The 21,993-nt window shown below is 41.5% G+C and overlaps 1 protein-coding gene across 1 annotated transcript in view; it reads right to left on the bottom strand.

Annotated features, from left to right (window-relative positions):
- doc2b (double C2-like domains, beta) overlaps window positions 1–21,993 on the bottom strand; it is a 105,427-nt gene that overhangs the window by 12,166 nt on the left and 71,268 nt on the right. Inside the window, exons 3-5 of the mRNA XM_080780049.1 lie at window positions 17,855–17,929; window positions 14,607–14,716; window positions 7,095–7,221 (exon numbers count right to left, since the gene is read on the bottom strand). Of these exons, the coding sequence (XP_080636175.1) occupies window positions 7,095–7,221; window positions 14,607–14,716; window positions 17,855–17,929 (312 nt within the window). The remainder of the gene's footprint in view (window positions 1–7,094; window positions 7,222–14,606; window positions 14,717–17,854; window positions 17,930–21,993) is intronic.

Genomic DNA, 21,993 nt, shown 5'->3' with positions numbered 1-21,993 from the left:
GATATTCATAATCCATGCTAATCTGGAAATAAACAAAAAATAAGTGATTTCAGTTATTTGGATTCTGGAGATGCCAGCATTTCCTCTATTTAAGCATAAGCGAATAAGCCAAATTAGCCTATTCTACAAGCTCTCAATGTGTCTGCGACGCATTGAGAGCTTGCAGAATAGGCTACTTTTGTTTATTTTAATATTAGAGCATTTCAAGTGGTTGAACTAGCATTATTTGCAGGAAAATCTTCCATTAAACCCTAATCGTCTCGGATATTTCATATAAAAGCAAACATTAAAGCCTCAGTCTGTGATTTCTTCACATGATTGGCAGTATGTAACGGCAGGAACAATATCACGAAAACATCATAATTTAATTCACATATTGTGTTAATTGTTTAGGAAACGCAACTAGTAGTGTGGGGTCACACTGTTTGAGTCGTGAGATTGTATTTTGATTCAATCCATGGGAGAGGTAATGAGTTCCTCTGAGCAATCTGGCAAGCTGTCCTAGTTGGGAGAAACCAGAGCCAATAATGTCTATTCCATGTTAACAGATCAGCAGACAATTTGGCTGCTAATGCAAAGTGCTAGGCTTAGAAATTAGTGTAAAGCTTTTTTTGCCCCTAAATTGATTTTCAGGGGATTTCTCGATTTCAGGTGCACTGAAATTATATAATGATACAGATTGTTAAACATCCTTTCAACTAAGGGCAAGACGGGGGATACTGTAGATCAGAGACAGTTGCAACTTGCTAGGGAAAACACGTTTATGGACATGTAGGAAAATGCACCAGGTGGTCAGAGCACAGTGGCATCCCTGCAAACAAAATTATTAATCACATACAGCCCAAGGCGTTGTGAGTTTGTTGTGAGCAATGTGGCCAGCAGTCCCGAGTTGGGAGGAAACCAGAGCCAATAATGTGTATTCCATGTTAGCAGAACAAACCAAACTAAACTATATAAATAAAGTTTAATTTGATTTGGAGGCCCCCCTGTAGTAACTCAGAGGACTCCCTAGGGGGTCCCGGACCCCCTGTTGAAGTTACAAACTAATTCCAACGTCACACCGCAACAAAGTCTCACTTTGAATAGTGAGCTCTGATTGGTAAATGGTACATTTATATAGCGCTTTATTTACAGAGATTGTGCATTACATTCACCCATTCACACACACATTTACACACCGATGCCGGAGAAAACCATGCAAGGCACCAACCTGCACATCGGGAGCAATTAGGGGTTCAGAGTCTTGCTCAAGGACACTTCGACACCAACTCTGGGGGAGCCCTAGCCCCGCAAGCAGAACCCGAATGTAGTAAAGTTTCTGACACTTTTATGACTTTACTGCATTGGGTCCTGCTTCACGTGGGGCTGTCGCCAGTTACGCACAAACAAATACAATGTAAACACGCCATGATACGGACTTCTGCGCGCTTTTACCATGGTTATTCATGTATTGACTTACGAATGTGCGAACTATAAGTACCTTACATACCATACCGACACATCTCCTGTGTCGCGGAAGCCGTTAAGTATTTTTAATCCATGATTGATTAAAAATGTCGCTTCTTCCTACCTTGTTTATTGACACCTCATTGTACCGCCTATCTGGCTAGCTAGTGGTGCTACAGCTATGACGGAGCAGATCAAAGGCAGGGACATAGCCCGCAAAGCCAACCGCACATCGGGAGGCGGTACAATAAACGGTAAATAAACAAGAAGAAATCAAAGCGACATTTTTAATCAAACATGGATTAAAAATACTTAACGGCTTCCGCGACACAGGAGATTTTATCAGAGGTATGTAAGGTACTTATAGTTCGCACATCCGTAAACAAACACAATAAAAAGCGTCGTAATACCGCGCCGATCGACTAAACTATGAGTTTGTGTATATCCGCGTCCCAACAATCGCATTGAAAAATCTTAGCGTGACCAGGAACCCTACGGGTCAGCCCGGTTCGGTTCGGATTGGGCTGACCCAGGGGGTTCCGAGAGGGGCTAGGGGAGCCCGGGTTCAAACTGGGAACCTTGCGGTTCCCATCCGTTCACTCTACCCCTGAACCACAACTCTGTGGTGAGCGAAATGTAATTCAAACTGAGGAGTGCCCTGTGGCAAATTCATCTGGTTTCCACGCTAGAAGAACCCTTAATAAGTGATTCATTATCTCTAGGTAAATGGATGCCACTGGAGAGCTAACATTTGGCAGTTTGGCAGCATTCAGGGCAGCAAACATTCTGCATCTCTGGGGGTCCGTGGAGACCTGCCTCAAAAACATATAGCCATATTGCTCTCTCTTACAATTTAAATATGAAAGCTTGGCTGCAATGACCAATTACCATCTAAGCTTTCTTCATTCACCTGAATGGTGTCCTAATAGTTGTTTGCTACTACTACTTTGTTTAGGGTTGTGTTCAGCAATAAAAATGCAATGCATTCCATGTACATAACAGTATCAGCATATACACACAGTGCATTACCCCAAAGTCGGCATACTTTGCATGTGCACACCCCCGGCTATGGACTACTTTAGTAGCAACTAGAAAAAGTGCCCCTTGGGGCACAGGTCTCCACCAGGCCAGGTCAGGTTGTGGCCTCCTGGTGGCGCTATAATAAGCCAATGTGAAAAGGGTGCCATTTCCTCTTACACCTTCGATGGCAATTGGATGATTTGAGGCATTTTGTTCCGAAAATGTGTTTTGCAAAAATCCACCTGTTGGTGGCGCTATAACATGCCAATGTGAAAAGGGTAGGATATATTCCTCAGCCTGTAGGAATGTCTGAAAATTTCACGGATGCTGCGTTCTTGATTTGAGGCTTTTTGTTCAAAACGGGCCAATCCTGCAAACTTTGAAAGCCAATGTTAGCCAATTAGGATGGAATATGAAATATTGGACGGTTAAAAAATGTGTTTTACAAAAGTCGGTGGCACTATAAAAGGCCGTTCTAGAAAATTTGGCGCAGAGGTTGCCGGAGATTAGCTGTACACGGACACACGGACGGACGTAGTGCAAAACATACTCTCTCCCCATGCCTTCGGCCTGGTGGAGACAATAAATTGTAATAATTATAGAACAAGGTACTGTATTTTTGTTTCATAATGTAACATTTTCTTATGTGGATGAAGTTGAAGTGTACAGTATTTGCTGATTGGTGTGTGGGGTTTGGGATGAGTCAACAACAGATTTCCATTTTCTATCGCAGCTTAAATCTTGCTTACTTGACAAGGGTATATTTATTCAATGATGCTTGCACTCCCCACCCTTAAACACATCATATTCACTTAATTCCTGCTTATGTTGGACTCAAATTGTGTGTGTGTGTATTCCTATTTAAAATCCACAAAATTCTGTTATAGCTAAATACATATTTTTGATTGAAGCCCTGCATGGTCATCAAAAGTCTGTTGGAGCAAGCACTGGAGAAATATTGGTTCACTGATCAGAGCCCCCCTCCGCCCCTCCCCTTCCCCACTGAAGTCACTATATTGAGAGCGACGCCCCTCTGCACTGTAGTTCACTCCCTCTCCTAGACCAGGAAATGTCTTGCGTTCCCCCAGCCGTAGCGAACTAAAATAAAAGCCTGGGTACCGAGGCTAGACGCATACAGATCTGCAGCACCTAGTCTCGGACCTTTTTCAGGCAAATCTCGCTGATTAAAGGAAGCATCATTATGTACAAAAGGCAGGGTCAACGGTCACATACAATTAATTAGTGGCAATAGGAACACACTTAATATACATCACAGGAAGTCATTTGACCTCAATCAGAAATCGATCTGCATAATGCAGCCTGACAGAGGATCAGGACAAAGGGCAACATCAGGGGAATAGCCAACCTATAATTACATAACAACATCTCATGAGTAATTGTTCACCCTTAGAGGTGAGAGGTATGTGTGTATGTACAGTAGGATTCACATTGCTCAACCCATTAAGACCTGAGATTCTACAATGTCTTCTCAACAGTTTTCTCAAACCTTTTCAACATTATATTAGTTTGGCCATGGACCCCCATCTAAATATATTTTGTGCCGAGGACCCCCAGAAGCAAAGGTTTGAGTTAAAATGTTTGCTTTAATATACAGTAGGGCCTATTCAAATATTTAAAAAATAGCCGATCTACCAGCTCATCGTGCCGCAATAGACAAAAGTTTGGGTTTTTGTTGATTCAGAATAGTCTCTCTTATATCTACCGTATATAGTAGCTTCCCCTTTGGTAGGCAACACTCGCTTGTGCTGTGGTCCCCCCCTTCCATTATAAGCGTGATCTTAGACTGCGTTTTTCTCTGAATTGAGCCTCAGATTGAGGTGATTGAACAGAATGTCGCTGTTAGGAGCTCGTTAAAAAATCACTCTGAGTTTAAAGTTACGATGGTCACATTAGCTTTAGGCAATTTAGCTTCCTGTTTTTTGGGAAGTGAATTTTGGGGATTTCAAAATAAACATCCAGCTGCATCAGTTCAACAGTCTGAGTTGGTGATATACATACTGAATCAATATTGGCAGTCAAAGAGGGATTACGCAGAAGATCCTCTGTTGGGCCGGACAACCTTTTCTGTATCAGTGAAGCAAAATGTAGAAATAAGGTTAAAATGAACATTAAAATGAAGTGCAAAGAGATAACCCTCATCATTTGTGATGATTGAACTTATGTTCACTGATCCTCCACTTGTCTCAACGTTTCGCCTACTGTACATACGTAAGTCCACAGGGACAACATGTAAAATTTCCCTGATCTTCTGCTTAATTTGTCTAGACATTTTGCCTATAACACACCGGTCCACAGGAACAATATTAAATATATGGTTAGATGCACAAGTAATTATACTTTTAATAGTGAACTTTACCCTGTATGTTGGTGGCTAAAACAAAGGTAGTTTTAGATGTGTTGGTGCACTGCATATCACTGCAAGAGTTCCCATTTGGTAGGGGAATTAAGTGTCTGACTCTGTGTCGCAGTGTTCTGGAACTGAAAGCCAGTGTTGGACCAAATTATCTGTCCAAATCTAAAATATAACAAAGGAGAATCTTAAAATATAGGTGCCAATTCAGGACCTGGAATCATGTTGTGCCAATGTTTCTTAAAATATTCACTTGATCTGCGAAATATGAGAATATGTGGTGATGCGTACGGAATTTCTTTCTCCTTTTCTTCAGTAAATCATTACAAGACAAGACCTGCTCCCCAGGCCCATGGCAGGCTGCGGGTCATACAGTATGCCACCGGGCCATGAGAAGGCCAGGGCTCCCACTAATGGTGAGTTATGACAAAATGTACATGTTTCTAAATGGTTATCTGCCTGTGTATAATCGGTATATCGTATATGACATAGCAATATTATGAGACTACTGCATACTCCAAGAGCTGTGATGTCGAATAGCAAAATTGTGCATCGTCTATACCGACCGCGTGGGCCTACATGTCATTATGTTGGAGTGTGGCTCACCTCTTTGCATTGGCCTGCCATGTGTATTGCTTCCTGTGTTGTTGTAGTAGAAGCCAGTTTATCGATAGAGTTAGGGTTAGGTTTAAGGGTTTCGAGTAAGTCAATGACTTACTCAGATTACTATTAAACTGAGAATTGAAACTTTAGTTCTTTTGAGATGCAGATTAATTTCCGATTGAGGTCAAATTACTTCATGTGTGATCTACTGTAGGAGAAGTTCACTCTGAGCCAATTTCCAGTAATGAAGTGTAGGTGATGAGTGGTCACTTGTTGACCTTGCTTGTTGTACATAATGGCGTTGGTTCCATTTGCCAGCATAATAACTGAACGTTGCCTATTCAATTGTTATTGAGCAAGTGAAGGCAGTGAGACGTCCCTGATTCCCCAGGAGATAAACACCTAAAAAGTTTCACAGTTTTATATCTCTAGTTTAATTATTTTGTTTAACACCAAGAAATCTTATTGAGATTAAAATTCATTTTTTTTAAAAGACCTTGTAGTCTAAGCAATTACACATAATGATGACTCCGTTCTTTGTGTTAATGGTAACTGGTGGGCTGGGTAAAATCTGCCAGTACATTCAGGGCTATTGTTAGGACTGGGCCTGGCCTTTTCTATTCCTTGAGCCTGAATTGTTTCCTTCATTGTTTCCTTCATAGACTAAGGAAAGTTTTACCAAAGTAGGCTACAGTAATATATTTGTTATAGATCAAGATTCTGTGCTATACAATATACATTGCTTTTCATTGACACAGCACACACACACACACACACACACACACACACACACACACACACACACACACACACACACACACACACACACACACACTGTTGTTATATTGTAGCAGCAATGAGTAGGATGTAATTTACATGTGTACCAATTTGGGGCTTCTTTACATAAAGATCTACTGGTATGGACCAGCATGCAGCCATGTGTAACAGAACATGTTAATAATGCACCTTAAGGCACTAATTTCCATCCTTTTGTCCTCTGAGCCCCAATTATATCTGAGAAAAGCTGAGCCACAGTTAGCCCCATAGCGGACCCCAAGACTGTGTGTGCTACAGAAGGTGCTGCGACATCTAGGTTATAGTATTTTATTTATACATAATAATAAATCGGCAGCATCAAAGAGCTCATCCACACCAAAAAGGTACAAAAGAACAACTTGCGGACTGCCTTATAAAAAAGGGGGCTTCTCCTCTTCAGTTACTGAAGGCCCTTAGTGAAGGACAGTGGCAACTTACTGAAAGTACTTAGGATTGTGACATTGAAAGGACATTGTCTGTAACAAAAGGGAACATAGAAAGGACATTGCCTATAACAAAGAAAAAAAAGGGAAAGGAAAAAAACTTTGTCACAAGCTGTACGTTGCTGTATGTTGCTGTACATTTTTGTTTAGTTTTAATTATTGAGACAGTGTGTTTAAGTCAATGTAATTCCCTATTGACTATTTCCAGTGTGTGATGTGATGCACTGTGACTTTAAGGGGAGACCGGGAGAGATAAACCCGATGTTGTGACACTGTGTGTGTTGTGCAGTTGGGAATGGCGGAGTGCCGACAATAAAGTTGTGTTGAGAAACTACAGTTGTTTTATTCCAGTAACAGAAAGGAATAATACTGATGCTGGCATGCAGCACACTTACAGGTAGCTGTTTCTCCAGGCAGTTGTAGAAGTTCTTTGTTTGGTTGGGTTTGAGCTTCTTGAGGGGAATTCGTGTTTCCCCAATGAACTCATTGTGGCGAAATTTGTCTTCATCACACACCGAAATCCTGAAAGGGACAGTACACAAGACAGAATATGGCCAGATTAAGTTTTTGTATGAACAGCAGTACACAAGAACCAGTCTTCAACCCTAAATTGCCGAAAAAGATACCATGATAGCTAAAAATGATTGGCAACACACATACAGTGGCCTACTGAGTGCAGCTATTCGTGGCATGAGCTGAGTCAATGACAATTTTATCTTTGCGTGCTCCTCAGAGCGCAGGTCTTTGCCAGGCCGGGTTCAGTTGCCTACCCACTGTACCCAGGGCTGTGTCAGTCATGGGGTGCAGCCGTCAGGACATGAGGAAGCTGTGAGGGGAAATAGAATTTGTACGACAGACGGTGCTACTTTTCTTTTCGGATGTGCACTTTTTAAAGGGCCCTCAACGTGCAATTCCATTTTGGGGATACCGGTAATTGGATGCATTCATGATATAATGGCATTCATTTTCCAGCATTTTTTTTTTAAACCAATCGTAGCCAATTGGAATGGAATATGAACATCTTGATCACATCTTGATCACATTACTCCAAAGTGTGTAATGATTTACGTGAGCTTTGGACAAAAGCTAGAATTCAGAATTCATTTTCATTCAGCATCCTGATGAAAATAAAAATTAGTAGTAGCAAAAAAGTGTGCATGGCTATATGAGATGTTGCATTATGATCAAAGCCATGGAGTTTTTTGTATTTGTTTTCATACGACCTATGGTTGAAGAGTTGTATGGCAAAATGTGAAGCGGCGTCTTATAAGACACCACTATGAGGCCACTAAAGTGTAAAGATATGATGGTGAATGGTACAGTAGTAGCTATCCATGTCAAACCAGTGAGATGTATAAGAAAGCCAATAACACAAGCATGCTTTTTCATGGTTAAGTGCCAATGCCGTACAAATCCGTCATACGCTATGCGGCTCTGATGTCCAGGGTGCCTAATGACGAATTGTACGTCATGTACATTTTCAGAGGTTTGCCACTAGATGGTGCTCTTAGTTAACCTTTTTGTCACTGTTTAACCCTCAGCCATATATGGAAAGAGGGTGACTGCCAAACAAGGGGGGGGGGTCTGCTTCAGTTCTACAGCTCGTTTTCACACGCACTTTGGAGCTCTGCTAGAAACAGACGTCTGCCTGGTCGTCATAAAGGAGCTGTAACTAATTATCAATATCAACGGTCGGGGAATCAATTGTAGTGGATATAAATATTCTGTGATAACTCATTGGCACTGAGAGAATTAAATGATTATTTAGTTTGGCATTGAATGAGTTCATTGCATGGCTGTGTTGCAGCTTTAGGCACGACGTGAAGTGGAGTGTTGTCACCGTGCCAATCATGTGTACTGTTCAGAGTCCAGTCCATGGTGTTTAACCCATTTAGGCCTGACGTCGAAATTTATAAAATGTCTTCTAAATCCTTACAGTTTTCTGTCCGGATTTGCACCACATTTTCACGATTTTTCAAAAATAGCAGAACTACAAGCTCGTAGCGCGCCACTCGGTGGCGCACTATGAGATTGTAGATCTGCTATTTTTCAATAGCTAAATTATTACATAATGCTTAAAACACCAAAAATGGTTTCCGCCCAAAATTGATTAACAAAAGAGCATCTGTATATATGGTCCATGTATGTAAACACCCTCAGCATTTTAATTACTTGACTCACATAATGGGTTCATAAGGTTACTGTGGTGTTAATTATTTTCCTGTCACAAGAATGAAAAGCTGATAGTCTTTTTACACTCTGAAAATATATTTGCTTTAGGTATCATCACTGCATTAGGTATCGTCTGCAATCTGGAACTCATTTAAATTAATCAAATGCTATTTTAAGTCCTCTGTATGTTATTACATTACAATATAACTAATACATCTGCAGTGGCTTGAGATTTCTCTGTTCCACTGAGAAATCTAGACCCTGGTGACAGGTAGGACATAAGACCATAGACCCTGGTGACAGGTAGGACATAAGACCATTATCTAGACCCTGGTGACAGGTAGGACATAAGACCATTATCTAGACCCTGGTGACAGGTAGGACATAAGACCATTATCTAGACCCTGGTGACAGGTAGGACATAAGACCATTATCTAGACCCTGGTGACAGGTAGGACATAAGACCATTATCTAGACCCTGGTGACAGGTAGGACATAAAACCATTATCTAGACCCTGGTGACAGGTAGGACATAAAACCATTATCTAGACCCTGGTGACAGGTAGGACATAAGACCATTATCTAGACCCTGGTGACAGGTAGGACATAAGACCATTATCTAGACCCTGGTGATAGGTAGGACATAAGACCATTATCTCGCCTGGCCAAGCGAGGATTCCCTCTAGTATGAGCCGTAGATATGGTGAGTGGTGGAAAAAGTACTCAAATGTTTTACTTAAGTAAAAGTATCAATACTGCAATATAGAAACACTCTGTTACAAGTACACGTCCGGAAATCTAAATTTACTTGAATAAAAGTACTGGTATTCTACAAAAGTAGAATAGACTGTACATTATGCAGAAATGTCTCATTTCACGTTTTCAATGCATAAATATCTTCAATAGCAGATTTACAATCTCACAATGAATCGCATCATGACGGATTGCGAGCTTGTAAATCTGCTATTTTCAAATGGCTGAAATGTATACAAGGCTGAAGTGGTTACTGTATGTTTTGTATTAGATCACAGTGGCCAGACATGAATCTGCCGGTGACAAAATTTGCCCTCCACGCAATGTGATATTAGTATGGCCAAGCCAGGCTAATTATTAGACCCTGTCTCACTGTAGTATCTGCTTGCGGACAAAACATAATACTGTCCTTGGAGATGTCCAGCAATAAAAACTGTCCCATTTCCACAATGGTTGTGCATGGCATTGTGCCCACTCTGTTGCTCTTCTCAGGGGGAACATTCTTGGTGAATATATATTTTGTCCTTGAGACTGGAAGTGACGATGGAGGACTTGTCTGAGGACGACCTATAGAGAGAGACCCACTGGACAAAATCCAAGACACAAAAAAACGATTACCTTAGTCCAGAAGACAAAGTCAAGCAAACAAAGTCTCAAGCTCATACACTAGTTGAATGTCTGTGATAGTATGGCCTGTAACCTTTTTACACCTTAGGGCCACTGAGTGCATGGTTGTGCGAATAACAATCACACCTGTGTGAAGTGAGGGGTGCTATTATCATCATCAAGAATGGTGGTCCCTTATTGGCCAAGGGTGGCCACCGTCATACCTAGCCGATTTGCTCAGACACATGATGTATATTCTCCATTCATTGTCAATGGCATTTAATGTTTGTGTTCAGACAGAATCTACACTATACTGTAGCTGTTTATAGCGCCCCTCAAAAAAGGTCTTTTTACGCCCCCCTTAACAGCAGCTAATCAAGCAACCACATGCGGGTGGTTTCAACTTTTGCCAGCAAGCTGACGCAGTCTGTGGGTGCCCTCTCGTTATGGGGAGTCTGGGGCAGTGGGGCTCTGTGGGTGCCCTCTGGTTATGGAGAGTCTGGGGCAGTGGGGCTCTGTGGGTGCCCTCTGGTTATGGAGAGTCTGGGGCAGTGGGGCTCTGTGGGTGCCCTCTGGTTATGGAGAGTCTGGGGCAGTGGGGCTCTGTGGGTGCCCTCTGGTTATGGAGAGTCTGGGGCAGTGGGGCTCTGTGGGTGCCCTCTGGTTATGGAGAGTCTGGGGCAGTGGGGCTCTGTGGGTGCCCTCTGGTTATGGAGAGTCTGGGGCAGTGGGGCTCTGTGGGTGCCCTCTGGTTATGGAGAGTCTGGGGCAGTGGGGCTCTGTGGGTGCCCTCTGGTTATGGAGAGTCTGGGGCTCTGTGGGTGCCCTCTGGTTATGGAGAGTCTGGGGCAGTGGGGCTCTGTGGGTGCCCTCTGGTTATGGAGAGTCTGGGGCAGTGGGGCTCTGTGGGTGCCCTCTGGTTATGGAGAGTCTGGGGCTCTGCGGGTGCCCTCTGGTTATGGAGAGTCTGGGGCAGTGGGGCTCTGTGGGTGCCCTCTGGTTATGGAGAGTCTGGGGCTCTTGTCTGCGATGGAACTCATGCTGGCTATCATTTGGCCCATAATACAAATTGTACAGAGGCTCGTTAAAGTAAGTCGGCTGAAATGCTTCTCAGCTATCCAGCTGGGGGAAGTTATCCAGTATTCCAGATATCCACTGCCATAGCAATGAGCACAGCCGTAATGGCTCTTACACTATTTCAGCTGCACACAAGGTATTATTATTAATATAGCAATAAATAAAACCTTTCACTTTGAAATGAAAGGCATATTAAAATATCAAAAGTAGTACATACCATATGAATAGTCAATAGAAAATAATCTTTTTCAGAAAAAGGACTGATCAAAAGGTAATTCCAGACCTTTTAGTCTGTTACATTCTCTGTTCGAAGTCCAGCGTCCCATAGTCTGCTCTTTCAATAGGCCAGATGTTCGGATACCCTCAGATTAGCCAAAAATGCAAATGAACAGATGAGCATTTGTCGTAGACATGCGCAGAGCAAGTTCAGTCAGGGAACCACAGTGCAGTTGCTTCCCGGCCGTTAATTGGGCCGCCTCAGCATCACGCTCTCATTCACATGATTCACTCAGCCAATCACACACTCACTCCATCTTCATACCGGCTACTTTAACTGGAGGTTTGCATTTCTCCTCCTGCTTCCTTTCTTGCTGCTGCTGTATCAGCGTGCTGCTGTATCAGCGTGCTGCTGTATACAAAGCTGCTGCTCACACACCTCCACCCCAGCTACCACCTGTCGTTTTGGATCTACTGTTTAGGTACGGGGGATTCAGAGTCCCTATGGTCGGGACTGATGCGCTTGATCTGAGTACCTAAAAAGCAGATCCAATACATCGCCAAACCATAATAAATATATTGCTCATCTTATATTCAATAAATATATATTCCATCCATTCTTGAGTTGTCCTGACTGAACTTCAATTTGGGAAGATTGAAAAACCTGCTTCATTAGCCCCTGCCTATGCCACTGTGCAATTTCAGATCAGTTTATGCTTTATAGAGAATGCAATAAATAAATAAAACTTCACTTTGTTTTAATTAACTGTAAAAAATCTTTGATGCTCTCTCCCTCCTAGCCTTTAGCACAGGGGTGAGAATACGTACATGGGGCCCTCGTGGTACTGTAGGCGTTTACACACAGCGTGTGGTTTACCTGATTTTCGATGTCGCACGCACGCGCAGCAGCAGCAGCTCTGCCAGTACAGCAGAGGCAGGCGAGAGAGAGAGAGCACCTGCCACACACAGCTAGATAATAGATGTACGTGAAAACCTCAAATCATGCAACACATTATTAGGGTTGTTTGGTTGGTCTGTCATCAAATCTCCTTTCTTTCAGCTTGCATTTTTTGGGAACAGAAAAAGATGATATGGGAATCTTACGCAAGATCTGGTGAATAGGAGTTGTGTGGTATCATAGGAATGTTTTGATACATTCATGAAAAGATAAAGTTAAGGAACGTTTCTGGTTTCTGTATTTCTTGGACATTTATTTTATTTTATATATATACTAGAGCGCTGCCTGTTGGGCACTGGCCTACTTGGAACGATGCAAGTTGGAAATGGATGCCCAACCCAGTTATTATCTGTGTCCCTTTTATGCCCATATATGGAGTTCTTTGTCAGATCTGTGCACTTTTCTACTTTGATATGAAATCATATTGCATAGTTTATGGGTCCTCTGCTGAAATAGAGGGAGACAGACAGCAGTACAGTACGCAGGTCAAGGCTAGTGTGCAATTTACATAAGCGTCAGTCAAATCAATATAATTCCCTCTCCCAGGGTTGACTCAGTGTATAGTCTCTAGACCAGTGTTACCCTTGCGTTTTGCCTTTGATCCCCCCTTCTTACAAAAGCTGAAACCCTCCACGCGTGGGCAAGCACGCACGCTAGATTCGGCAATCTAATGACATGCCCAAAATAGGAATGACAGGGTGAAAGTGGATGAAAGCATGTTATGATTTGGTGCAACACGTGTCAAATTTAGACTACTTCCAAAAAGATACAGCTTCGAGCCTCTCCCCTCAAGGGGGGCCCGGACCTCCGGTTGTGTGTAGACCATTGTGAAACAGTAGTCTACTCTAGATTCCATAGTGAACGGAGGCTGCGGAGCATCCTAGTGTCATTATTTAGTGCAGTCAGTCATGCAGTGTGTTTATTTTACACTGCACATTATGTGCACTTCAGACATTGTTTGCCTGTTGCTAATGCATCCTCCGTCAGTTTCAAGTTTTACAGCTTACTGTGTCATGCCTAGAACTCTTGGGGGAATGACGAGATTGTTTTGATGCAGCGTAGACTAGTCCCATTCAGAAGAACGACTGTATGACAAGTAATTTTCATCGTACAATTAAAAAAGAAAGTATAATGTCAACATTACTTTCTTTCTTAATTGTACGATGAAAATAATACAACATAGATGATCTACAAGCTCACAGCACAACAATGTATTGTGTGTTTTTCCCCCCACTATTTCTGATTTCCCAAAACAGGGACACCAGGGTTTAATGTTTGTTACTCTACCAGCATTTGCATATATATATATACACACTTTTTCTAATAAAACAATCAGTGAAACAAAATAAATAAAATGGCCGGCTAATAATCCCACTAATAAAACAGCTATGATAATGAGAGGACATGCATTGCTGGTCCCTCCAGTCTCCCAACAGGTTGTATGGAGTGGACACAACAAACTAATATCCATTGACTGCAGAAAGCCCACCATATGTTACTAGAATACATTGCCAACAAACTAATGACACATAATTGCATTGCCTGATTTCATCACCAGAGATAAGGCCTTGTTCGAAACGAGAAGCACATTCTGGGTCTATTGTCATGACTGAGCCACTGGGTTGACATGACCAGAAAAGACAATGAAGCATTTATTTCAGAATGAGGAGTGTTTGTTTTCCATGTAGCTGTCTGACTCTCAGATGTTGTCAAGGAAACAGATGTATCTCACCAGCAACCGTCCAAACAAATGTACTAATTCAGTTTGAGAGTAGATGACACAGGGCTTCCCATCTGCTATCTGATCAATGGGGCATCACAGAGTCACATTTGGCTTTGCCCTTCACTACACATATTGTGAATTACATTTAGTAAACGGAAACAGCCCAGGTTTTTGAATAAAACCCTTTTGTCATACACTCATTTTATGATATCAGTTAATTTTGCCAGACTATGTACCTACTGGATGAATGGGGTTTGGTGTCATTTTGTTTAAATCCTTCCTTCCGTTCCTCCCTGGGCCCTAAGCATAATATATTCACTGTATTGCTTATAAATAGTGGTAAAGGCTGTAACCAAATATGTTGATAAGTGGAGTTAAAATGCATAATGGGTGTCACTGTACCTGAGTGTTTTGCGGACCATATCCTCATCAGTGATCCCATAGTAGGTCAGGGTCTCACTCCAGACAGGGTTGAGAGTGTTACGCAGGGTCTTGGTTCTGAGCTTGTTGGCCTAGGAGACATATTGTAAAGTGAAATGTTAAAAACGGTTGCCTGTTAAATGGACCAGGATTCTCTGCATGTATTCAATGTGTTCACCATGATCTTCAATTTACATATCGGCGAGACAAAAATAAACTATAGCTTGGTTAGATGATTTGCAGGAAATGCCTCCATAAATATTCAAGCCTAATGCCAGAGCTGCTGGTGTAGAATATTGTATTTGCATGTCTGATCACTGTATCAATTATAATTCAGCAATGATGATGGAAAATAGTGTAGCTGTCTGGGGAGAGTATTTTCAAGGTAGGTATATCCTTGGGGCACACTTATTAAACGGTGCAAGATGATAATTAGTTAATTACATTGTGCTGTTGTATGCGGTGAAAAAGATCTGATTCTGTTGAATTTAATCAATTAGCTGTTGTGATGATTTGCTAGACTGATGGACGTGTTCCAGATAACAAGGCTCTCTCAGATTGTTTATCTCTCAATCAGTATTTCGCTCTCATAGGAACGGTACTGCGTGTGCATGCAAATTCAGACATGCACACACGATAAGCATATACCGTACAAGGAGTCAAGGACACAGAGCTGATTAAAAAGCAGATGAAAAATGCAAACCATTTAATGGTCCGCTTTTAACCAAAGTGCATTACATTCACTCATTCACACGTGCATGATGGAGGCAACCAGGCAAGTCATTCAGGGGTTCGTAGTCTTGCTCAAGGGCACCTCGACATGGAGCCGGGGATCTAACCGAGAACCTTCTGGCACCAAGACTGCCGCTCTACCTCCTGAGCCAGTGCTCGTCATGTTACACACACCATTACTACTGCTAGAGATCATGAAAGGGAAGTAATCTCAAGGACAAATATGGGGTATATAATATAGGTTACAGATGGATGGCGCCTGCACACTATATTGGGTACAAAAAAGACGTATTTATTATTCGTCTGACGTTTCGATCCTGTGGATCTTCATATGTGCTCAGAAGTCTCTAAGGCCAGCACCCACCTGTCGATGTGCGTATTCTACGTCCTCTCTCCCGTATAATATTATCCCACAACATTTATTGAGAAATTTGTACGTACATGAAGTCCATACAATTATGTTAATGCCGACCCCAGAACACACATGTGGCTAACAGATTTCAAGGAGAGGAGAGAAACTGTTGGCGGACACCTTGCTTATTTCATTGGCATTTCTTGGCAGCTGCTAAGTGGATTGCTGGCAGCAGGGAAAGAAGCAGTCTGAGGGAGCAGATCAATTATATTGTCAATTGATAGCACTTTGAGGCCAGGAGATGGCAAGTAAACACTGTCATACAAACTGTCTTGATCAGTTAACAACCTTGAAATTGCATAATGGGAAAGTTAAACCTGACTTTTTATGTTGGTAGTGAAATATGTATCCTGGTACACAACGGACAGAATGAATAAACTTTTCAAGAACATTATTATTGCAAAATATTGATGGGGAATCCAATCTAATAGAAACTGCAGGCTTTCTATTCCTGAAAAGTTGCAATGTGATAATGGAAGCCATCGTTAGAATAACGATAATAATAATAATTTAAAAATATATATATTATTATTTTAATCTTGTTTAAAACAGAATCTGCCTATCGATGATGTCACTGGTGCACAGGTTTCTGAACTGCCCACAGCCCTCCTATGAGAGTATAACAAAATTGTGGTATTTTATCATGAACATTAGGGACCACACACACACGTAGTCCTTTAAGTATATAATATTTTCAAAATAAATAACATTTGAAGGCTTTTTAAATTGTTAGGTTTTGCTTCCTCAACTTTGCAGCAGGAATAATAAATGGCAACAAAGAATAATATAAATTAGGAGCATTAATATACAATAGCAAGAAATAATGGCAATAAGAAAATAAAGTGTGTCCTTTGGTCAGTCCATTAGTCATAGTACAGTTGAGGTGCTGTGTTCATGGCTGTCACTTCTAAATGTTATCCATTGTGTGTCCAACAAAATTGTTATTATTTCAGCTTATTACACATACTGCTTATTACACATACGGCACATCGGCAGACTTCGAAGCAAGTCTGCCGCAATGGTCCAGTGCCAGACATTTATTATTTTCTTTCGAGAAATCTTGGCAGTCTGTTTGAGTGGCCTTAGAGTCATTGTTGACAACTCCCACACAAGGACATCAATTCTCACTTCACTCACAAAAGAGTCTTTTCTTCCATGTTGCACTTCAATGCACTGCTCTTAAAGGTAATATAAAGTGGGCATTATTTGACTGGCCATGGCTTAATCCATCTACAACACACTGATAATATATTCAGCCTCATCTCCCCATGCACTGTGCCACTTCTCCAAACATTCCAAAAGTGTATTCAGGTTCAGCCGTTTCCCCAAAATAGGGCCAAATATCAATGTATTGTATGAAAGTATACATACAAACACGCATGCACGTACATCAATAGTTAAGTAGCCTTGCCGAGCCATGAGGTCCATAGGGCAGGAGACTATATCTCCTGTTTCTGTAGCGTGAGGCAGCTTGATGTACAAGTACACCCCCTGGACATGACGCTAGTATGTCGCAGGGACTTACCCCCAATCCAACCCTTGATGCTGAGTGTCAAGCAGGGAGGCACTGGGTCCCATTTTTAGAGTCTTTGGTATAACCCCACCGGGGATTGAACCCCAACCTCCCAGTCTCAGGGCGGACACTCTAACCACAAGGCCACTGAGCTGGTACATCAATGCACGCACATAAAACATCAGCTACACTAGTCCATCTTTTCTGTATCATTGCAGGAACCTGTTTTCTGCAGGCAGGTTAGTGGTTTTGGTTTGACAGTTAGTGGAGCTCAGCCTGTGCAGCCGTACGTGTCGTGTATATGTGCCAGAATACACTGCCAAAGCAATAAAACGAGAGGGGAAGAGGGGAAGGCGACTGTCCCGGTCGAATGGGAGACCTCTGCGGAGGAAACGCATCTGGGCTATTCTAGGTCGGACAATGACATGAAACCGGGGATTCCACTATTCATTATTTAGGCCAGGGAAAGGTCTGCCTGAGTGAAGGTGGATATGTACAGAAGCATAATGAATGGATTATTCTTTTTCAGATTTGTATCACTTAGGACTAATATATGTACTGTACTGCACATACCTTGCTGGCCCCGGGCAGAAGGTGCAACTTGACATATGGATCTGAGAGCCCATTATGATCCATCGGCTTGAGCCCCTGTAGAAGATAAGCATGAAAAACAGAATGATCATCACTGCAGTGTTGATTTCGTTGACTGAAACTACGATGAAAAATGTTCGTCGACTACCTTTTTTCACTGAGAACAAAATAAAAACGAAGCTATGATGACTAAAACTAAATATATTGACAATTTCGTCAACAAATAAAAAATAGACTAAAATGTTGGACGGGCTAGTGGAGACATTTTATGTTTGGGTGTACTCTGGTGTTGTGCTCTGAAAATAGCAGATCTACAAGCTTGTAGACCGGCTATTCCCATTACAACACCATCAAGGCTTGCCAAAATACATTTTGGTCTTAGTTTTCGCCGGCTGCCGGGCGTGGCAGGCCCGTCTAGAGTTTGAATGTACAGGTATCGGTCAAAAGGGAGACATCGAAGAGGAAGGATGGATGGGGAAGGATCAGGTTCTGACATATATCCATATATTGAGATCTAAGGGTTTGAGGTCAGATGTAGAGTTGCTGTCCAATATCGATGACATTAGGGATCTCCATATATGGGCTTAACTGCAACAGCAAGTCGCATTTACTATGACGTCAGGGACAGGGTCTCCACATCTACATCCCTGATGATGTCACATGATGTCACGAGACCTGGGCACCATACTGTATATAGTGCCCGACACATTGACCAAGAGCCACACTGTTATCATACCCTGTCTTGTTCAATTTTCAAATAAAATCTTTCCTACGTTCCAGAAAGCCATTGATCTTTATTCATTTCAGTATGAAAATGATCTCACAGAGGCGTGTAACCTGCATCAGATAGGTAACACAGTGAACCTTACTTCACCTTTATTTATTTGGGGCAATGTTACGTAATTGTTGTGTCTACTGTCTAAGAATGGATCGATCTGAGAATTGTAGCTGAAAATTGTCCATGAAGTATATGACGACTTAATGGAAAACTGGCAGAACAAGACTCGCTGCTTACATAAACTATTAAGGAAGACTCTTTAGACAGAGACTAAGAAGTGCTCTGTACTCAAAGTGAAGGGTGCATAAAATTTGCAAATGTTTCGGGCCTGGGACCTTCGTCAGTGCTATACTGTACTATACTGTACAAAATGCTTAATCAGGTTTATTCCAAAACATAACTAAATTGTTGGCAGTAATATAAATTATACATTCAGTTTATAGTATAAACATAGTCTGCGATTTTACATGGTTAGATTTGAGATGATCTAGTTATGCTCAAATTCAGAAATGAAAATGGTCCCTTGATCTTTTCCTTTCATGCCACCTCTAACATTCATTATGTAGTGGTTCTATTGAAACAAACAATGACGCAGTCAAAACGTCTGGGAGAAATGGTAGCTAAGATGTTACAGGAAAAGATAAAAATGCCTTGTGACCTGACCTGGCCTTAAATTCCAGGATTGGCTGAGGACACCCCGGCGGGGAATGTCAGTGAGAATTGTAGTACTCTCTCTCAGCTGCTACCATCATGCTGCCCTTGAGTTGGACATTAACCACATGAACCCTAGCATCTCTTTTCTGGGCATGTCAAAAAGCAAACGGGTAAATGTTAAATAATATAATGAAAATAACTTTATTTAAATTCAAAGAATTCTTGCCAAAAATATGGACGCCAGGTTGAAAGTTGTAGAAAATCGAAAGTCAAATATTGGCTGCTATCCTGTAGCCTATCAGTCTGGCAGGATCTGAATCAAGAATCATCTTTCATCTAGTTTGGCCCTAGATGAAATGGATCTTACTCTGTAGAAGACACCCGCATGGTTCCCTAATGAGAGGGATGAAAGTTGCTTTTCCAATAACGGTCAAATTAAGGCTAAATGGTTTTTCAAAACGGTAAGCGAAGCACATCTAAAAAACATTGTTTTAGCTTGACGTGTTTTAATGTGATAACCAGACACACTCCCAGATTACTGGATACTTTGTACATCAATCTTTCATAAGATTTTCTGTGACAGCATCTGTCATTAGATAAGCCTATATCTGATTCACTATTTAATTACTGGCAAGAGGAGTAAACTGCAGGATGTAACAGGCAGTTGAGGCAGAGTTACCCAATGAATGGATAAACCACAGCAGTTTGATTTCAGTTAAAGGGGAAGAGTCACAAAGACAATCTTTCAATAGCGTAAATTAGGTTACTGCTTCATGTCTGAGCTTTGAAAGAATAAAATAAGAAATAAAATAAATTAATGCGGTTTGTAAAAATCAAAACCTTGGCCCTGAAAGAAATAATTCAAGAAAAGATTTTGATTTGCCTCCTTGTTCCAGCAATTGTCTGTGTAGGATAGGATGAGAGAGATCTTATTAATCCCTAGGGAAATTCACTGGTCTAGCAGCACTGCAGTGAGGATGAAATAAAGATCCAGGTAATATAAGTGTAGAGAACAAGTACAGATGAGTAGTAACCCTAGTAACAAAAAGGGTAAGGTGAGGACACATGCCTGAGCCAGGCATGCATACCTTTTGTGTAATGAGCTAATCTTACAAACTACTAGACCGATCATCAGCGCCCAATTTCTCCTGCGCTACACCTGTTTCAAATGCCATCAAAACATAGAAACGTAAAAGAGCATTGAATGCTCTCCGTAGCCAATCTACTGACCTACCGGTACCAAGATCTCAGTAGGCTGCATTCTGTGCGGTTAATCACAGCTACCAGGGATGACGCACGTTGTCAACTGACTAAGTGGCCAGTTAAGAATGATATGAGGTTAGGGGACTTAAGTGGCCTGTTAAGACTGATATGATTAAATAGCAGATCTACAAGCTCACAACGCGTCACACTGCTCTCCCATTTCCCACCGAAGAGCTCACGTGGACTATTCCTAAATGGCAGCCATTCAGTGAAAAAATTCGAACATCTGGCAAAAAATAACATCTAGATTCGCTATTTTCGGTGAAGAGATGGGCATAGCAGTTTTCTGGTTCCAATGAAAATCGGCCATTAATTTTTACCATAGACTCATAGAGCTTTACAACAATATTTATATCAATTCGTTTAAGCCTACAATCAAGCCATCCAGGATCACCTTTGATTCTGTGAAGAAAGAAAAAATGTAAACGCTAAACAAAGGGTATTTATTAAATGTAGTATATCATATTTATTTACTTGCTTGCTTGCTTACTTAGTTTACTTACTTTTTTATTTCACAGAATCAAAGGTTTTTTTGGTCATGATTCACCAGGATCCTGGATGACTTGATTCTAGACTTTAAATTTATATAAATATTTTTGTAAATGAATGGCCGATCTTTCATTGTAACCAGAAAATCACGGCCACTGCTATGCCCTATAGAGCGTATGCGCATGCTTAAAGTGAATGTCACATCTGAGTGTCAAAGCTACATGCAAAGTGAGTTTAACATTGTTTAATGCAATCAGATATGACTTTTCTGTGTGGATGTATGGGCTGTCGAGGCCAGAAAGTAGTTTTTTGCTACTCAGTAGGCGTTCCTGCATAACTTCCTGGTTTGATGATGTCACGCATACCCTCTATAGAGCGTCGCAGTCCCGCCCCCTTTCATGACAACGCCAGGCCCAGAAAATGATTCCCAATGCATTTTTCCCATAGACATTTCACAAAGTATTTATTTAAAGACAGTTACACCACGGACAAAGCCAACTCGAGTTGTGAAAAATCATGACAACAAACATAATATTTTGGACCAAACAAATAATTACAAAGAAGAAAAACAACAAAAAGAGTGTTTTAACCTGCCGTTCTTCTTTCTAATTATTTGTTCGGCCCGAAAAATTGTGTTTGTTGTCATGATTTGTCACAACTGGAGTTGGCTTTGTACGAGGCTTAAAGGGTCTTTAAATAAATACTTTTTGAAATGTCTGAGGAAAATGAACGGGGAATCATTTCCTGGGCGCTGGTAGGGGGCGGGACTGCGACGCTCTATAGAGTGGGAGTATAGTCCCCTGGGGGTCAACTAAGTACACGATGATTGAAGTGAGTAATGACAGGATGTTTGGGGGCTATTGCTGAAGAGCAGGGAAAATCCCGGGTGGCTAAAACTATATGTATAGCGTGCATGTAATGTAGACTACTTGTTTGA

The sequence above is a fragment of the Protomyctophum bolini genome, assembly GCF_963924005.1.
Source record: "Protomyctophum bolini genome assembly, chromosome: 13".
Taxonomy (NCBI): Eukaryota; Metazoa; Chordata; class Actinopteri; order Myctophiformes; family Myctophidae; genus Protomyctophum; species Protomyctophum bolini.
The sequence above is the reverse complement of the archived record's forward strand: the minus strand, read 5'-3'. Positions and strand labels throughout refer to the sequence as shown.